The following is a 17,276-nucleotide window of genomic DNA, read 5'->3' as shown; positions in this document are numbered from 1 at the left end:
ACATAATTAAGTGGAGTTTACCAGACATATCATTCCCTTGAGGAGCGGGGGTGAAATGCTTGAAAAGGGAAGAAAACAGTTTAATTGCTCCACACTTCAATATTCTGCTCTCAGATTCTTTAAATGCAGTTGTCAGGGCACTAATACCAAGCACATGAGTTAAAACTGTTGGAAAAAGCTTAAAGATATGAACAAAGCATACAATCTATTCCTACTTTTCAGTGCAAATGGCTCATCAGCCAAATCATTTTATGAGAAAATAAGATATTTGGGATAGCCAGCAAGGGCAGATTTTTGATACATTAGAACAGAAGAATTTACTCTGCCTGGTAATAGTTAAAGCACTATCTCATAGCACAGCCTGGTTTTCAAAGGTGGAATAGGGTTGACATACAAACTCCTCAAGATTATGATCCAATGTATTATGATCCAGCCATCTCCAAACTCAAACCCGTGAAACTTACTGACAGATTTGACAGTCTCCCAAATAACTGCTTCTGGACAAAACACAACACAGAACGTGACACATCCAGCGTGGTTATGAACTTTTAGTTTCAAGCACCAGTTTGCACGTCCTCACAGGTAGGACGGCTGCATGCTGGGGACACTCCTCCCCTGCCTCAGGACAGCTCTTAAGAGTTAAAAATCTTGAACATGAGCCACACAGACCTCATCCCACAAGCAACCTTTCCTTCCAAACTCCCAGGCTAAACCCCCCAGTTCTACTGCTCTACACATTTTTTATTACTATCTTTTATTTTTAGGGGGATGCAGATTCTAGCAGGTCTAGTTTGGCAACCCAAATGCTCAACATTTGAACTGTGTTTTCAGAAAACGACTATGCAATGGTCCACGTTAACTCACTAGCAATTCAGATCATGTCAGAGTGCTTCTGCAAAGTTTGGCAGTGGCCACCAAACAGATCAGTATCAGTGCTGGAGCCCCATGCTAAACTCATAGCCGAAGCAAGAAATAGAAAATGCCTGGTAGGAAAAAAAAAACCAAAACCACACACACACAAAAAATCCAAACAAATAATAAAAAAAAGAAACAAAACCAGAAAAACCTCTGAAACTTAAATTAGTTTTACAGAGAATACAAACATACTGTTTCAAACCACTGTATGTATATATTCCCCTTCCTCCCTACTGCTGAAACAGCAAAGCATGCATGGCAGATGGCATGATTCATCTGAAAATTACTCTAGCAGCACTCTATTAGCCTCTAAGGAGTAAACTAGGATAAAAATATTCTGAATGTTAACTAAAAGTAGGCAGTTGTCATGAGGAGTCATCAGGTCAGTCTCTACTTGCTTAGTTTGCAGAATTTTCCATTCAATCAGCAACAAGCACTACACACGAAGATAACATCACTTACTTGTTCTACCTACCAGGAATCATTGCAGAAGGGAAGCAACTGGGACACAAAAATATTTATTTTGCCACACCTAAGTAAAAAGGTACCGGCCACAGTCAGGCCAAGAGTGACAGGACATCACATTAACAATGGCCTCAGCCATTTCAGGAGAGATGGGGGAGATTCAGTGTCTAGAGACTGCACATCTTAGCTAGGAGAACAACTTTCCTCATGCCCAGTAGCTGAATGCAAATCTGCTCAGAGGAAAACACGGAAGAAGGGACCTCAGGAAGTCTGTCCTTGCCCCAAGGTATCAGTAATTACGCCCATCAGCCCACATGGCACACAGGGTAACTTGCCAGGGAAGTGACAAAACAAATGCCTGCATCACATTCAGTGTTAGGGCAGCTTTACCAAGCAGCCTGACTCAAAAATGCAGTAAAAGCACCATGCCATGAGTCCCCCTGCTTCATGCAAAAGACAGTACTCAGCAGTGCTGCATGCCTTCTTCCAGAGAAAACAAGAAGTATAGGAAGCAGGGAATTGGGTTGCCAGATGCAAGGAATGCTGAGCACTTGCTTAGTGACCCACTGAACTAGCACAGGATGCCTCCAACTGAAACGCCATCGCTCATTTGAAAATAAGAAACCAACACACTCTTAGGTGGTTCAGACTGTGCTGACAGTAAAAAATTTCACTACAGTGCAGCCCACTGCCCCAGGACTGAGTAGTCTAATTGCCTGGGCTCTGGGACCCAAGCTAAAAAACTCCTTCCCAAATAAATAGTCCACAAGAACCAATTTATTTTTCTGCTCCATCAACAATAATCCTCAGTAAACAGAAGCTGAGTATTTGGTGTGCTTCAATATGCAGGTTAACTAGGTGAAGCCAGTAATGCAGTTGCCCTCATCTTTGGGGAGAAGGTGGTGAAACTCTGCTTAATGTCATCTCTTCAAAAAGGCGTTTTCTACATATGTATACGCTACCACGTCAGCCTCGTTGCATAACCGGGTTGTGCAATCATTGCAAATCCATTTACATCTTCTGTTCCAGAGCTCCAGAAGTGGGAAGGTGGGACCGCTGTCAAGGGAAAATGTGGATTTTGCAGGAGTGGTCTCCTTGGCCACAGGATGATGGTCTGAAGAGAGACTGAAGGCAGTGGGGAGGGCACCAGGACTCCATCCCTGATGCCTCTACTGCTCACCCGGAGCAGACATTTGGAACAGAGTTTTAGTTAGAAACCTCAAAGCAAAAAATTACTTCATAGCATCAGGGGATGACTAGCGCTGGCTTGGGCTGCAAGCAGAGATTATGGTTTCTCCTTTTAATGCTTATGACTATGTCATTGCCACAGGACTGTAAAGAAGAAACAGGCAAGAGTGCAGTATCAGGTTTTCATAGACTGTACAAACTGGATTATTCGAGAGTGACTCAAGTTCCTAACAAGCATGGAGAAGTCTGCATTAAGATAGCATCTCTTGATTTTTCCCAAAATCAATTGCAACAGGCTGCACTTTAAAATACTGCTTTAAACTCCCATCCTCGTTTGTACTTCAAGGCGGCATTTAGTGGATTTACTACACTTGCACCTAAGGAGGACAAAATACAAGTAGTACTGGGGACCAGACCTTAGATCATCATCAAAACCCCGCCAGCCAGAATATACTCACACAATGTCAGGAGAGATGCTCTTTCTTACCACAAAGGTAAACTCAAAAAAAACCTGACACCATATTTTTACTCAGAGGCTGCACATATTCATCAAGGAAAAAGGAGAAAAAGGCAGTAAAATTAATCCCCCAATTTAAGCCAAAAGAGAAAGCTCCTGGTTCAGTCCTCTCCATCCACCTCTGAAGTTTCCAAGCATTTAATACACTGAACTGCCTTCCACTCTGCCTCAATACCATCCCAATGATGGCAGGGCCAAGATAGCATAAAAACTACAAAAAATTAAAGCTGCTCTAAGTTAAACATGCAGCCACACTCTGACTCACATAAAAAAAATTTAAAAAACAAAAATTAAAAAAACATTTTAAAGTTTTTTTGTATCTTCATCCACCATAGATTTCTAGATATTAATCAAAATCTAATTACATCTAGCTAGACAGAAGTGTGCAGAGCATTTTTATTTATGTTTAATTTATGTAATACAATTTAATCAGACCACACAGGAGGCTGCATCCTCATCCTGATTCAAATAGCTTCTGGTTTGAGCTGCATACCCATCAACTCATCTCAAAAAAGTAGGGGTGAAGCAGGACAAGCATAGCAGCAACTGCAAATATCTAAGCCTGACCTGGCTCTGGAAACTTAACCCTCCTTAACACCACATCATTAAAAAAAAAAATATTAGTAGTAATAATCAATCTTAAAAAAAGCAGTAGTAGTAACAATAAATCCTATCAATAAAAGTTATTTAACTTGAAAAAACATTTCATAGAAACGTAAAACGGCTTGGGTTGGAAGGGAACTTAAGAATAATCACGTTCGAGCCCCAGCACCACTGGGGGAGACACTTTCCACTAGACCCGGTTGCTCAAAGTCCCTGGCCTTGAACGCTTCCAGGGATGGGACATCCACAACTTCTCTCGGCAAACTGTGCCAGTGCCTCACCACTCTCACAATAAAAAATTTCTTCCTGATACCTGACCTAAACGTACTGTCTTTCAGTTTAGATCTTCCAAGTTAGCACAAGCCTTGTTTTCCTCACCTGAACCTCCAGAGATATTGAAAAACCTTACTGAGGAGCAAAGGCAGCAGCATGGTATCCTCTGGAGAGACCAAGGGATGTACCTGAACTGATCCAAGTGGTGAGGAATCTATTCAGTGAATCACTACCAACTTCTCTGGTAGTTACTGCAAAGAGGAAATACGATTACTTTCCCTCCCTCCTCCCCACACCTGAGCAGTGAGCGGCAGAGTACCCACAAAGGGGCCCGGCAGACGGAAGCATTTCGGCAGGACTCCGCTGGCGGGCTCTGCTCCTGCGCCAGGCAGCTGCCAGGTCACGGCTGGAACGCTCCCTGAAATCTGCACAGCAGCACCCTGCCAGCTCTGGGGCAGAAGCCAGGCTCCAGGCTTCCCCACACAGCCTTGTGCTCACACCTCGCCACGCTGGAACCGCAGGACGGCGGCCGGGGGCACGGGCACAGCGCTGAGCCCCACAGCGCTCGGATGCTGCAGCCTCGCAGGGCAGAGGAAGGAACGGAGGGTCTAACCAAAGAGTTACGAATTACACCTGCTCACTGCACTTCCCCAGCTGCAGACAACAACACACATAATCCCTCCTGCCTCAGAGCACCACCTTCATGGTGCACCACCACCACAGCGTGCCTTCACAGAGCCGCGCTTCCTGGGAGAAGGGGTTGGGGGCTGGCAAATAATTACGTCTAATTTGAAGGTTCAGATTTGAGGAGCGTATTTTTGGAAAGAGAAATCAACACGTTTTACAGTGAGCAGGAGCACAGAGCACACAGTCCTTTCACATCCTGACAGGGTAGAACTGCGGAGGCCTGCTATGAAGCACGTCTGAATAACAGCATCTTCATTTTTTGAATATCTAATTAGGAGTTTCTATATATTGCAAAGCATTGCTATAAGATATAATTTAGTTGGCAAACACTAAAGATCTCAGTCTGTAAGTACGCTTTTGGCAATCAAAATTCAAATTTGGATATATATCCAAGATATGTATGGCACCGGTACCTTTTTTTTTTTTTTTAATGTTAACAATTACAATCAAATTAGCAGATTAACTCATATCAGTTTTAAGCAAATGCAAGCTACAAGCAAATGAGTCTACACCACCACCACCACAACAGTATATTTTTGGATTGTTGGTATCCTTACTCCCATTAGCAACTTCACATATATTTAACACATATTAAAGGGCAGTAAAAAATCCAAGAAGGCTACGGATGCCAGAACTTAGCACCAACTTAAAACTCACATATGCCAAAAAAACATTTGCAACTGTGCAAATTCCCACTGTGGGAACCGAAAGGCAGATTCACATAACACAATGGGCAACAAATCCATTCCTTTAATTTCAGTCGCCAAATTTTAATTAATTTCCATCCAGGCAAACACCAAGGATTTCTGCTGATCTTGCAGGATGTAAGCTCATTTGCACAATAAATGCGGTTTAACAAGTCACCACTTTTATAGCAAGTTGCTTCAGTCTTATCTAACTGCAGAGTTTGAGAAGTCAGTGATGGCTGAGTGAAACCTCACCGACGTCACAGTTTCTAGAGTTAAGCACAAGAAAACTGAAGAAGTTGCTACCTTGCCATTGCAAGTGAGACTGCCAACAGAAAATTGACAGAGACCACATTCTGAATTATGTGTATAACCCATATTCAGGAAGGGAAAAAAGCATGCACTTTGCACTTTTGAGTTTCTCCTCCAAAAATTAATGGACATATTCCAATGCTCCAGAGCTCCCCTTTCAAAAAAAAGAAAAAAACAACAAAAAAAGGCCCTTCTCTGCTGTATAAATTTGAACAGGTCACATATAAACAAGTCCTGTCTATGCTGGGAGGCACTAAACACTGCAGCACTAAAGCAGAGGGAGGGTTCTGCCAGCAGAACGGCCAAGTGGCGCTGCCCAGGAGCCACTGCCCATCCACACAGGGCCAGCTCCAGCACAGAAATTTACAAGCAGCTCCAAGGAGTGGTGTAGAGGTCTCCCTACTCCCTCCAGACACAGCACTTTTGCTCACCTGTCACCCTCCTCCTCTTCAGGATCTAGAGTGGAATGAGAGTGGTGCCAATCCTGCTTGGCTATGGATTGCAGGTCAGTCTCACCAGCAAGCAGCTGCCTCAGCATCTCCTGCCTCATGCACTTTCAACTTGCCCCAGAACCACAGTTCCCATGGACAGCACAAAAGCTTCTCACACGTATCATTCCTACACATATACACACTCCCCGTTGCATTAAAAAATGGTTTTCATTTCCCAATTTCTGTGTGTGACAAAAATTTCGGTCTGGTAGCAACTAAATCAAAGGAGGGGCATTTCTAACATTTTCTAAGAGAGGCACCAGCATACAAGAAGCAGAGCCCAACCCACCTCATCATTTCACATCCTGGTGCAGAAGCAGCATGGAGGCCTGGCACCAAGTGACCTCTGAGAAAGAGATGCAAATGAAATAAGAATTCTTACATATTACAGAGCACAGCTAGTAGATATAATTTACTCAGCAAATGTTATGGTTAAGAGCACCCTTCCTTGCAAGCACTTTTCTGGTAATCAGTCCAATTTTAAATCTGAACATGCCCTATTTCAGAGACCATGTCCCCAGTACATTCTCTCAAGTACATACCTGACAGGCCCCAGAACCTACACCCCGTGGACCTACGTAGCAATAGACTTGACAAAGGAGTTCCACACACACCAACATGAGCCTACATTGCACACACCAGTAAAGAACTTGGAGAAACAAGGGCTACTTAGAAATGCAATCACAGCCATCCCTGGGCATGCTGTCTTGAAGCAGCAACAGGACTGAATGCACTTCCAGCTGCATGGATTCCTAGCATTTCCAAAAACTAGGTTTCTAAGACTAGAACAAAAGAAGACGTGTACCTTTAAGTTTAATTAACTCTAGAGTAAGATGAATTTTCAAACAGAACCATAATAACATCATTGACACTGTGCAGTGATGCAAGATATCTTTAACAACTCAGTAGGTCATCTGAGCGAACTGAGTGCTGCCCTCCACTCCTCCAGAAATTCCGGATCTTTGTCTGATGCAGCAGCTGTCAAGAGTCCCAGGAGGTTCTGACTGACTGCATTTTTAAAGGCAGAGCCACTTCTGGTTCCATCTACCAAAAACTAAAGCATTGCTACGCTTTTACCATTCACTACATAAGTGCTTCAAAACTTAAACATGTGCCTCTTTAGGTTTAATTTTAAGCAATCTAGTAAAGACCAGTGTCCACTACCAAAATCTAGAACAAGCATGAGGCTTAATGAAGACCTTAGAAGATAACAAGCAATCCAGTAAAAGCATCATAGTTCTTTTTATTCCTTCTGTGTTAGGAATGGAGACCAAGAAACCTCATGATGCTGCACTGCTCACTTAAGACACCTGCACATCACAGACAACAGTGTAGGAATGATGCACCTTTGTTTGATGAACAGTCATGATTAATGCTTAGTAAGTAGATTTAGAAATAATACTTCAACATGAATAGCACTTATCTTCACAGATCAATTCATGCTGAAGCTCTCTATGGAGCAGCAGAGATGCTGTTCTTCAAAATGTGACTCTAATGCACTTAATTTCTGAAGCACAACCTATCATCACCAAGAGCAGTGTTTCCCCAATATTTAAAACCCATTTCAGCAGCCAGATTGACAAACAAAATGCAACAAAATTCATTAAAATATTAGTATGCACTACCATATGCTTCACTGTAACTATCTGCAGCCAGCATCAGTGAATTTCAAGTTCCTTTCTCGTAAGAGTTGACAATGAAGTAAATATATCCGCATTTTTCGTATTTCTTAAAGAGGAAAACAAACTATATTTCAGGTTATCTTCACTATGTCTCGGTTTATTATTCATCACTCAAGGTTTTAAAATAATTTCCATCAGAAATCCTTGTTTCATATACGAATTTCTTCCCAAAACAGAAGGGGCTGAGGGTTGAATTTCTGTAGCCACAGGCCTACATATTTCACAAATCTGTGGCTGCAAAATATATCTGCATTTTTATTCCAGAAGCCAAGCACTTATTTTACAAAATGATTCACCAGTTGAGTAAACAGAAACACACGTATTTAGGCAGCATCGTGCTTTGGAAACCGAAAAGATATAAGCAGACATCTCAAGACTACACAGTTTCTGGTGCCTTACTGAAAAACTCAAACCACCTAAAATACTGCCTATTTTATTGTACAAAAAAGAAAGAAGGAAAGAGAGACAAAGAGAACAACTTCAGCATCTCTCACCTAAACGTCTTTATCTCCTTGCACCACACTGTTTCCCCTTTCCATCACAGGCAGCAAAGGCTCCAGTTCCCCAAACAATCAACTTCACTGAGTACTTGTAAAACCATGTGATACAAAAATAATGATAATAAGGAAGCAGCTGAGCATGCCATAAAAAAATACAGTGGCAGAGAGCAGTCACCTCTTCCTTTTATTGAAGTTCTTTAAAGTCAGGCACTTCAGGAAAATTTAGTTCATTATGTCAGTATACAAAGCCATTCACACATTTCATTTTGGTGTTTGGCCTTACCGATAATCATACAAGTAACTGAACAGATACCACAGCAAATGGAAAATGGGCAAAGAAAATTGAGAGAAAATTAAAACATTATTCAAGGCCCTGATGGGAAGCTCAAAACCACTGATGCAGCTCAGCCTTGAGTTATTCAGACACAAGTGAGGACAGCATCTCGCACCTGCAAAGATGAAGCTGAACTTTCACACCTGAAACAAAGCAAAATGCAAACTCGTGACTCGCAGACAATGTAGGCTGCTACAAGAGGCATTTTGGTGGCAGTGAGAAGGTATTCAAGACACCGAATAGTTTTGTCAGACAGGGTGGGCTGAGGCCAGGAGTCATGGCAGAGCAGACTCAACTGCAGCTGCCAGCTCATGAGGCTATTTGCCACATGTAAAAAGGTATGATTGTATTGCATTGACCTTGACAGAATCCACAAAAAGAAAGCTAGACATACACACCTCTACCTGCATATTCCTGTGTGTGCTGTATGAATGTGTAATTCAACGCATGATGCTGTGGGGAGGCACGAATCACCTGGGGAAGCATCTTCAGGGACAGAGCCAAATGGCCACAGGTAGGTAAACAGTACTGAGGGAATACACAGGCCGAGTTAAAGACAATCTTCAATAGTGATTTTTGCCACCTAAAAAAAATACTCATAATAAAAACCTCACAAAAGTTATATTTAAGCTCCCTTCCAACCCAAACTATTCCATGACTCTGTGATTCTAAGCAGTCATTTCAATTTAATTATATCATCTAAATTTCCACAATTTAAACTGCTTGCTAATCAAGATTCAAAAGCTTTGAAAAAATTCAGTGAAAATTACTCTTGATTTTTCAGTCTTTCTAGTATTTTTTTACTACCTGTGATTTTCAAATCAAATACAACAGAACCAGAACAACCAGAATTCATTTTGCATGGAGACCAATTCACTACAAAATAGTGCTGACCATAGAGAGCTCATATGACAAGGCCACCCAAAGCACCTGTCCCGTGCCTGTTTTGTCCTCAGGCTTTCAGGCTTGCAACCTTTCACCCCTCTGCAGCTAGATACATATTCTCATTCCTTCAACAATGGCAGCAAATGAATTTAGGTGAACGAGCTGCCTTGGGACTAGAAGTAAAGGAGGTAAATGCGCCCATGGAACCTTAATGCTAAGAATAATCAACAACAATCAACAACAAATGCACCTCCAGATGACACCAAAACTCCTTGTTTCCTATCCAAAAAAGTTACAGGATTCTTTTTGAACCCATTTTCAAAAGCAGACTGAGAAGATGAGACCATTCAAGGAAGCTTAACTGTGACAGCTCCCTTACAATAAATCTCAACACTTGCCATAAAGCAAAGATATCATGAAATATGCACATCACGAAGATGTTTTATATTTTATATATGATGATTAGCCAAAAAGCTATCATATTGGTGTCAAAAAATAGCTATGCACAGCTGTGGAGTTCTTGCCTCTTCTGTTTTAAGTCTAATGTCTCCCACTATCATACTTAAGGCAAAATGTTACTTTTACTTGACTACTACACTGCGAGGAGAGACTCATTCTCCCATGCAACTTTCACAACAATTTCTTTGTTATCTCTGCAGCAGATCTGGCTCTTGCTTCGGCTTTCTCTGGGCAGCACAGGTCACTATCAGCACTCATTCACAACCAGCAATGCAGCGAGTCTGGCAGAGCAGATCTCAAGTGCTTCATCCAAGGCAGCCACCCCAAGGGGAGTCACGGGGACTTTACTCCCTTAGAGTTCAACAGGGGATTTGCTCATAAAGCCGAGTTTGTGGCAAGAAAATCTGTAATAAACTAGCGTGTATGTATAACCGAGAACAATTTACCTACTTAAATATTTTTACGTTATTGATAATTTTATGTTAATATCTTTGGTTTATACCCTTATTTGAAAAGGCACTTTTATTTGAATGTTGTTATTCAGTAGAGGTTGAATGCCGTTTTCAGCTCCTCAAAATAACACTGACAATATCCTCAGGATAATACTGACACCTCTGAATTATCTCCAGTGAAAAATTAGAAAGAAGCTCGACATCAAGTGTTAAATCAGGGCAGTACATATTCATTAAGCATTAGAGCAGTTAGCCCTCAATTCCTGCCCGAGAAACACCATAGTCTTGCCACTATGCAGAAAGTGCACATTCTTTTTCAATTCTTGTGTCATACGTTTTGTGAAGAATTGGAAAGGTGCCTTACTACACTTGTAAACATGCAAACCCCAACAAGACAAAGCGTCTCCGAGTTTTACTTAAGGAGGGGGAAAAAAAAAAAAAAAAAGAAAAAAAAACCACCCCCCGTTTCCCAGCCTTCGTCAGCAGTGTACGATGTACTCCCAGCCCTAAGCCAGCGCCAGGCTCCGGGGCGAAGCCGCGCTCGCTCTGTCAGCAGAAAAGTCCGTGGCTCCTGTGCGCTCGTCTCTGCAGCCACGCTCCTCCTCTGCGGGGCCCTCGGCTGAGTCAGGCTCCGCTCCCAGCCCTGCGCCCGCACCCACAGCAGCTCCCCGGACCGCGGGCAAACCAACAGCCCCCAAAGTGGGCGAGAAAACCCCAGAATCCTCACTCGAGCAGAGCCGTGGGGAGTTTGGGATAAACAAGGCAAGCGGGCTGCACGCCTCAGCCAGGCCGGTTCCAGCGTGGACACCCCGTGGCTGCGAGTAACTAAACTCCAAAGTGGCTTCAAGAAACTCCGCACTTCCTCGGCTTTAAGTGGTGAAACCTGCAAGCGTGCAGCTCCTTTGGGAGCAGCCTGGCAGTTCTGAGGGGGCAACACGTGTCCGATGCACAGCGCAGTGCCTGTGTCACCACGGAAGGAGAGTCCCTGCGCGTTTACCCACCGGCAGTGGTTCTGACTGAACCACATCACTCTCTGCAGTGAATTCATAACAGCAGGGTATGTACTGCACTCTACCAGAGGCTACTGCAGCCGAAAAACCACAGCAGCAGCGGCGGCTCTCCTGTCACAGCAGAGCTCTGCGGGCATGGGATGTGCTGCCTCTGTTAGAGGGAGGTGTGCGAGCCTCCTTCCCTGCTGGAGCACGGCGGGACGAGCAGCAACACCGCAGGAGCAAGCTGCACAGCTCTCCATCAGTGCTCTTAGCTGCACAGCTCTCCATCAGTGCTCTTAGCTGCACAGCTCTCCATCAGTGCTCTTAGCTGCACAGCTCTCCATCAGTGCTCTTAGCTGCACAGCTCTCCATCAGTGCTCTTAGCTGCACAGCTCTCCATCAGTGCTCTTAGCTGCACAGCTCTCCATCAGTGCTCTTAGCTGCACAGCTCTCCATCAGTGCTCTTAGCTGCACAGCTCTCCATCAGTGCTCTTAGCTGCACAGCTCTCCATCAGTGCTCTTAGCTGCACAGCTCTCCATCAGTGCTCTTAGCTGCACAGCTCTCCATCAGTGCTCTTAGCTGCTCGCACCAATTTGGGAGCTATTAGATTTTATTTCGGCTTGTTTGGCTTTCAGTTCTCTTCTACTCAATCTGAAAAGGCCCTTAAGGAGATTAAAACACCACTGGGAAAAAAAAAAAAAAAAAAAAGCAGCGTTTTCAAGTGACAAGTTACCTTATTTAAAACCTGTCAGCTATCAATCACTTCACTCCTATTAAAAGTTTTTCATGACAGATGTCTTCAGATGATTATCATTTAATTTTTTTAGTCAAACACATCAACAGAAACTAAAAAAAAAAAAACTTTCAAAAGCCCTAAAAGCTTTCAGCTAAAAATGAGTTACAGATTAATCGCATTTACTTAGCAGGGTATGTTGCTTACCTCTAAAAAACCAGAAATTTACAAAAAGCCGACGTAACAAACATTCCTAGCAGTGCAGTCAAAAGCACCTAAGTGCAGGACTTGAGTTGACGCTTATTTAAAGAAAAAGACAGATAGTACAAATACCAGAAAGCGAAGCCAGGAGTTTGACTGGCCCTAACTGGAGTTAAGTCCCGAAGGCAGCAGAGTGCGCCGATGCCGGGCTAAGTGCGCGCACCTCACGCATTTATTGCCATCATTTAATCCCTCACAGGGCGGAGGAGGCTCTGCCCGTACGCAGACGGCACAAGCTCCTTCTGACAATGCTCTCACGCAACAGCGCCGCGAATCCCGGGGACACGGGTGGGTGGCACTTTCTCGACCGAGGCAGCAGCAGCGCTGAGCCTTTATCACCCACGGGGATGCGAGGCTGGAGGGCTCCAGGGGCCTGGCGCTGCCGGCACGGGCAGCCGCGCAGCCCCGAGCGCAGCCGGCCCGGCTCGCCCCGCAGCCGCCCGGGGTGCAGCCGGGCCTGGCGAGCGGGCCCCGGGAGCCGGGGCGGCAGGACATCCCCCCGCGGGGCTCCGGGCACAGATCCCGGCCGCCAACAGGCTGCTCCCACCGCTCCGCTCCGACGGCAGGGACTGAGCTGCGGGAGAGAGGGAAGGGGGGAGCTCCGTCCCACCGCGTAACACAAGAAAGACGCTCCCGCAACTCAAGTTTAACGAAGCCGTCACGTCAAATACTGCGGCTTACTCATTAAACACACGGTATTTCTGCAACCCTTCTTCTGCCTCCGCTCTTTCCCCATCCCTGTTTGCCTGTGTCCCCGCTCCGCCGCCCGTCGGTGAGGCCCTGCAGCGCCGGGGCGGAGGGCGGCTCGGAGCGCCCGGTCCCGGGCCGGGGCCGCGGCGGAGCCCCCGCGGCACCCCCCGCACACGGCTGCCGGCCCCGGCGAGCGGGAGGCGGCGGCGCTCCTGCCGGCTCTGCCCGGCGACGGCGCCGTGACACCGCGTGAACTTTTGCTTTCGGCGGGGCAGGGCTGGGGGGAGGCGGAGAGCGGGGGGGCGGCCCCGGTCCCTCCAGCGCCCCAGCGGCGGGAGGGCTAGAGCGCTTTTCTCCCTCAGGAGTTCCCCCTTCGGAAAAGTGAAAAAAAAAGTAGAAAGGTGAGGTTAGAGTGAAGGCGCGGAGCGGGAGCACCGCAGGCTGCGCAGCGGGCATCACGCAGCCGGGGAGGCCGCGTGCCCAGCCGCCTGCAGCGCCGCGGCTCCGGCCCCGGGACGGCGGAGCCCTCCCGGGACCCACTCCGACGGGGCGTCCCCCACCAGCCGCCCCTTACCTTCCAGCCGGCCGAGCTGTTACTGTCGCCCTTATCCTTGAAGTAGGGGACGCTCTTGACCATCCACTCGTAGATCTGGGAGAGGGTGAGCCGCTTCTCGGGGGAGCTTTCGATGGCCTTGGTGATGAGGTCCGCGTAGGACAGGTTGCCCCACGCGTTGCGCCGCGACGAGCTGCTCTTGCGGGGCTGCCCGGCCACGGGGCCCGGGGACAGACCGGCCACGGGCGGCGGCACCGGCGGCACCGGCGGCGGTCCGGGCGGGTGGAGGCGGCAGCCGGCCTCGGGCGCCGGGAAGTCCCCGCAGCGGCAGGCGGCAGCCTCCGGGGGGGCGGCGGCGGGGGGCAGCGGCGCGAAGTCCTCGCTCTCCTCTAGCAGGCTGAGGTTGCTGATGAAGTCGGCGCTCAGCCCTCCCGAGGCGGCGGCCCCGGCCGCGGCTCCGGCCGCCCCATCGGGCTGCCCGCCGCACGACGGCGCCGGGCTGGAAGTGGCCGAGCTGGGGGGGTTGAACTCCGGCCGCGGCAGAGGCCAGGTGCAGGAACGGGGCCGCGGCAGCGGCTCGAAGTCGGGGTCGATGTCCACCAGCTGCGGTGCTTCGGCCATGGCGGGGCCGGGGCGGGAGCGCGGCGGGAGCGGGGCGGCTTGGGCTCAGCGCCGCCGCCCCATGCAGCCTCCGGGCGCGGATCGGCGCGGCCCCGACGGCGCGACCGCCAGCTCTCCTGGGCTCGCCGCCCTACACCTCCGGCCTGACCTCCCTGCCCCGCCGCCCTAAAACCCTGCCCCTGCCCGGCTCCCGGATCCCTGCCCTCCGCGGCAACTGCAACAGCAGCGACCCGGCCGCCCGGCGCGCACCGACTGGAGCGACCGCCCCGCGCGGGCCCGCCTCCAGCCTCCCTCCTCCTCCTCCTCCTCCTCCTCCTCCTCCTCCTCCTCCTCCTCCCGGCGGGGAGGGCCGGCCCGCGCCGCGCCAATGGCAGCGCCGCGCCGCCGCCCGCCTCCCGCCGCGGGGCCGCTTTGGCAGGAGGGTGCCGGTGCCCCCGTGCTGCTTCTGGGTGGTTTTTGTTTGCCGGCGGCGCAGCGGGGAGAGAAGCGGCGAGCGGGCGGGCGGGCGGCGGTGCCCCCCGCGGCCGGGGCTGCCCAAGGGCAGGGAGTGCTCGCACGGCGATCCGCGGCAGGGTGGCCACGGAAATGCCCCCGCGGGTGTTTCTACCGCAGCCGCTGCGACGGGGTCCTGCCGCCCGCACCGACGGGCCCGCTGCGTGCCGGGGATGAGCGGCGAGCTGGGAGCATCCCCCGGCTGCAGCGGGGCGGCCGGGGCAGTGAGCGGGAGCGAGCGGCATCTCCCCGTTGCCGGCGGCATCCCGGCAGCGCTGGCTCCCTCCGTGCGGAGCGCTGCTGGCAGCCCCGCATACCGGACAGGGGGTGCGACAGCTGCCCTGCCTCCCTCCCTCCTTCCCTGGCCGGCTCCTCGCCAAAAAGTGTCTGCACCTCCCGAAGTGATAAATCTCCCCTTCGGCTGAATACCGTGAGCTGGTGTTTTATTCCGTGAGCAGGCACGGAGCACGGGATAATTTCATCCTAAATCAGCTATGGAACATACTTTATATTTTTCCCGGCAAACCCCAGGGCTTCTCAATTCATTAAGGTTTATATTCTTCCCTTTCAATGAGGCAGCAGTCACGCAGGATGCATCGCCTCTGCCTTCCCTGCCCATCAACATACAAAGATATACATATATATATAGATATATATTCGACTTAACACAGAAGTGTTATTCTGTTTAAACTTTAAAAGAAGACATTTGCTTAAGCTAGGGAAATAATCCTAAGGATGAGACACGACTCAACACCTTGTTCAAACTGGCAAACCCTACATTTTAGAAAATCTGTTTTGTTTTCAGTAGGAGGAGTGCTTTTAAAAAACATACTTCAGACATAACTTCATAAGTCACAAAATTCACAGCCAGCCATGGCATTTGACGTTGCCTGTCAAAGAACCACCAGAGCTGGGTAACTGTCAAAGCTGAGCCAGAAAACCTGTTACCCTTCCCTCCTCTCTGCATCAAGGCAGAAAGTGTTAATGTTATTTAAATGCAGTTCATTGTTCCTATAAAAATATTTTCTGAAAATGAGTAACAATAATGAAGGGGAGAGAATACAAGACTGGATTTAGGCCACGGCATGTAATTTAGTGTCAGATCATACATCTAGATACTCATGCTGTCTATTATGAAAACACTTTTTGAGATACATGGTGACACCTAACTATATCATTTGTGCAAAATATGCATAAGTGCATAGTAACTGATCACATTTTAAAGCACTGTTTTTGTCATGTTTATTTTACCAAATGCCAAAGGTGATTATACCTTATTATAGGTTGGCTGCTCATCAGATTTCAGAGTTGCTTTGCCTTTAAGTCATTTCTATGTTTTGTAAACCCTTTAAAGGATTCAACCCACAAATTTATATTGTTTAGCCCACCGATTTTAGGGAACACCCTTCTTTTTTTCAGGGTTTTTTTTTTTTCACTTTAAGAAAAAAAAAAAAAAAGAAACTGAAGGGAAAGAAAAGAAAGCAAAGTAGTCCCAGTTCAACCTAATAACTTGCATGCCACGTTTCAGCTTGGAACAGCTTTATGTGGCAGTGTTACACAACTCGGCTGCAGTAGTTGCCCTGCAATAAGGGAGAGCACCCTGCCTTGGAGAAGCAGAGGTTATATAATGGTGAGAAGCAGCCAGGGACGCGCAGCGAATGCATGTGTCTAAATGGGAGCCAAAACAAAAGAAGTGCTTGAGAACAGAGAAACATTTTCTTTTTCTTTCCTTGGTGTCTGAAAAAAAAAAAAAGGGGTCTAAGAGCCAGACTGGCACCCATCCTGTTAAAGGAAGTGGATTTATTACCCAGGCTTTCTTCTGAGGAGGCTGTTTTTTTTAAATCTTGCAGTCCTTGCTCCTCCGTTTTGTCCAAAGTAGAGATATTATTCCATGAACTCTATTAGTATATGCAGATGTTGGGGGAAAAAAAGTTTTCCTTTGTCAGATGCCAACTGTGAAAGCTGGGAAGAAAGCTACTGTTGGGGGATTTTAGAAAGCCATGGTGCATTTGTAGTTCAGCCCAGATCATTCTGCAGGACAGAGGTTGTATTCTCCTTTCTTGGCCCTGCATGACATTGCTGTCGCTCCCCTCATCTCCTTGGAAGGGCTCTGCCACCTTTGTGCCCCATGTCACTGATGTTCTTGCAGCTCAGAAATTAGCAGTGAGTACAGAGAGTGCAGACAGAAGTTTGCAATGAGATGTGAAGGACATGGAGGTGGAGAAGATAAAACCAGAGCCTTCCAAATGCTGCATTTGTTCAGGGAGTGGGGCCCTGTGACTCACAATGCAACAGGCATTGCTCTGAGCTGCAGAGATTTTGGCTATTGCATGCCAACAGCTGGGACCAGGTCTGCTGAGGGTTGGAGGAAGGATGAAGGTCAATCAGACAGTGCTGTGCACTTTCCTGGGATGAGTAATCCTGGTAGTTTGCTCTGACTTTGCCAGAACCACCCAGGTGAGTGAGTTCTTCTGTAGGACCCCA

General features: G+C 47.6%; 1 protein-coding gene across 1 annotated transcript in view; it reads right to left on the bottom strand.

Annotated features, from left to right (window-relative positions):
* The window catches only part of FOXO1 (forkhead box O1), a 62,161-nt gene extending 47,677 nt beyond the window's left edge, over positions 1 to 14,484 (bottom strand). Inside the window, exon 1 of the mRNA XM_086881427.1 lies at positions 13,701 to 14,484. Coding sequence (XP_086737553.1) covers positions 13,701 to 14,300 — 600 coding nt within the window. The 5' untranslated portion in view covers positions 14,301 to 14,484. The remainder of the gene's footprint in view (positions 1 to 13,700) is intronic.
* Between the last annotated feature and the right edge of the window lie 2,792 nt (positions 14,485 to 17,276).

Source organism: Cyanistes caeruleus, chromosome 3, assembly GCF_971803275.1.
Source record: "Cyanistes caeruleus chromosome 3, bCyaCae1.hap1.1, whole genome shotgun sequence".
In the NCBI taxonomy this organism is placed as follows: Eukaryota; Metazoa; Chordata; class Aves; order Passeriformes; family Paridae; genus Cyanistes; species Cyanistes caeruleus.
Note: the sequence above shows the minus strand (reverse complement) of the source record. Positions and strands in the feature narration are given on the sequence as shown.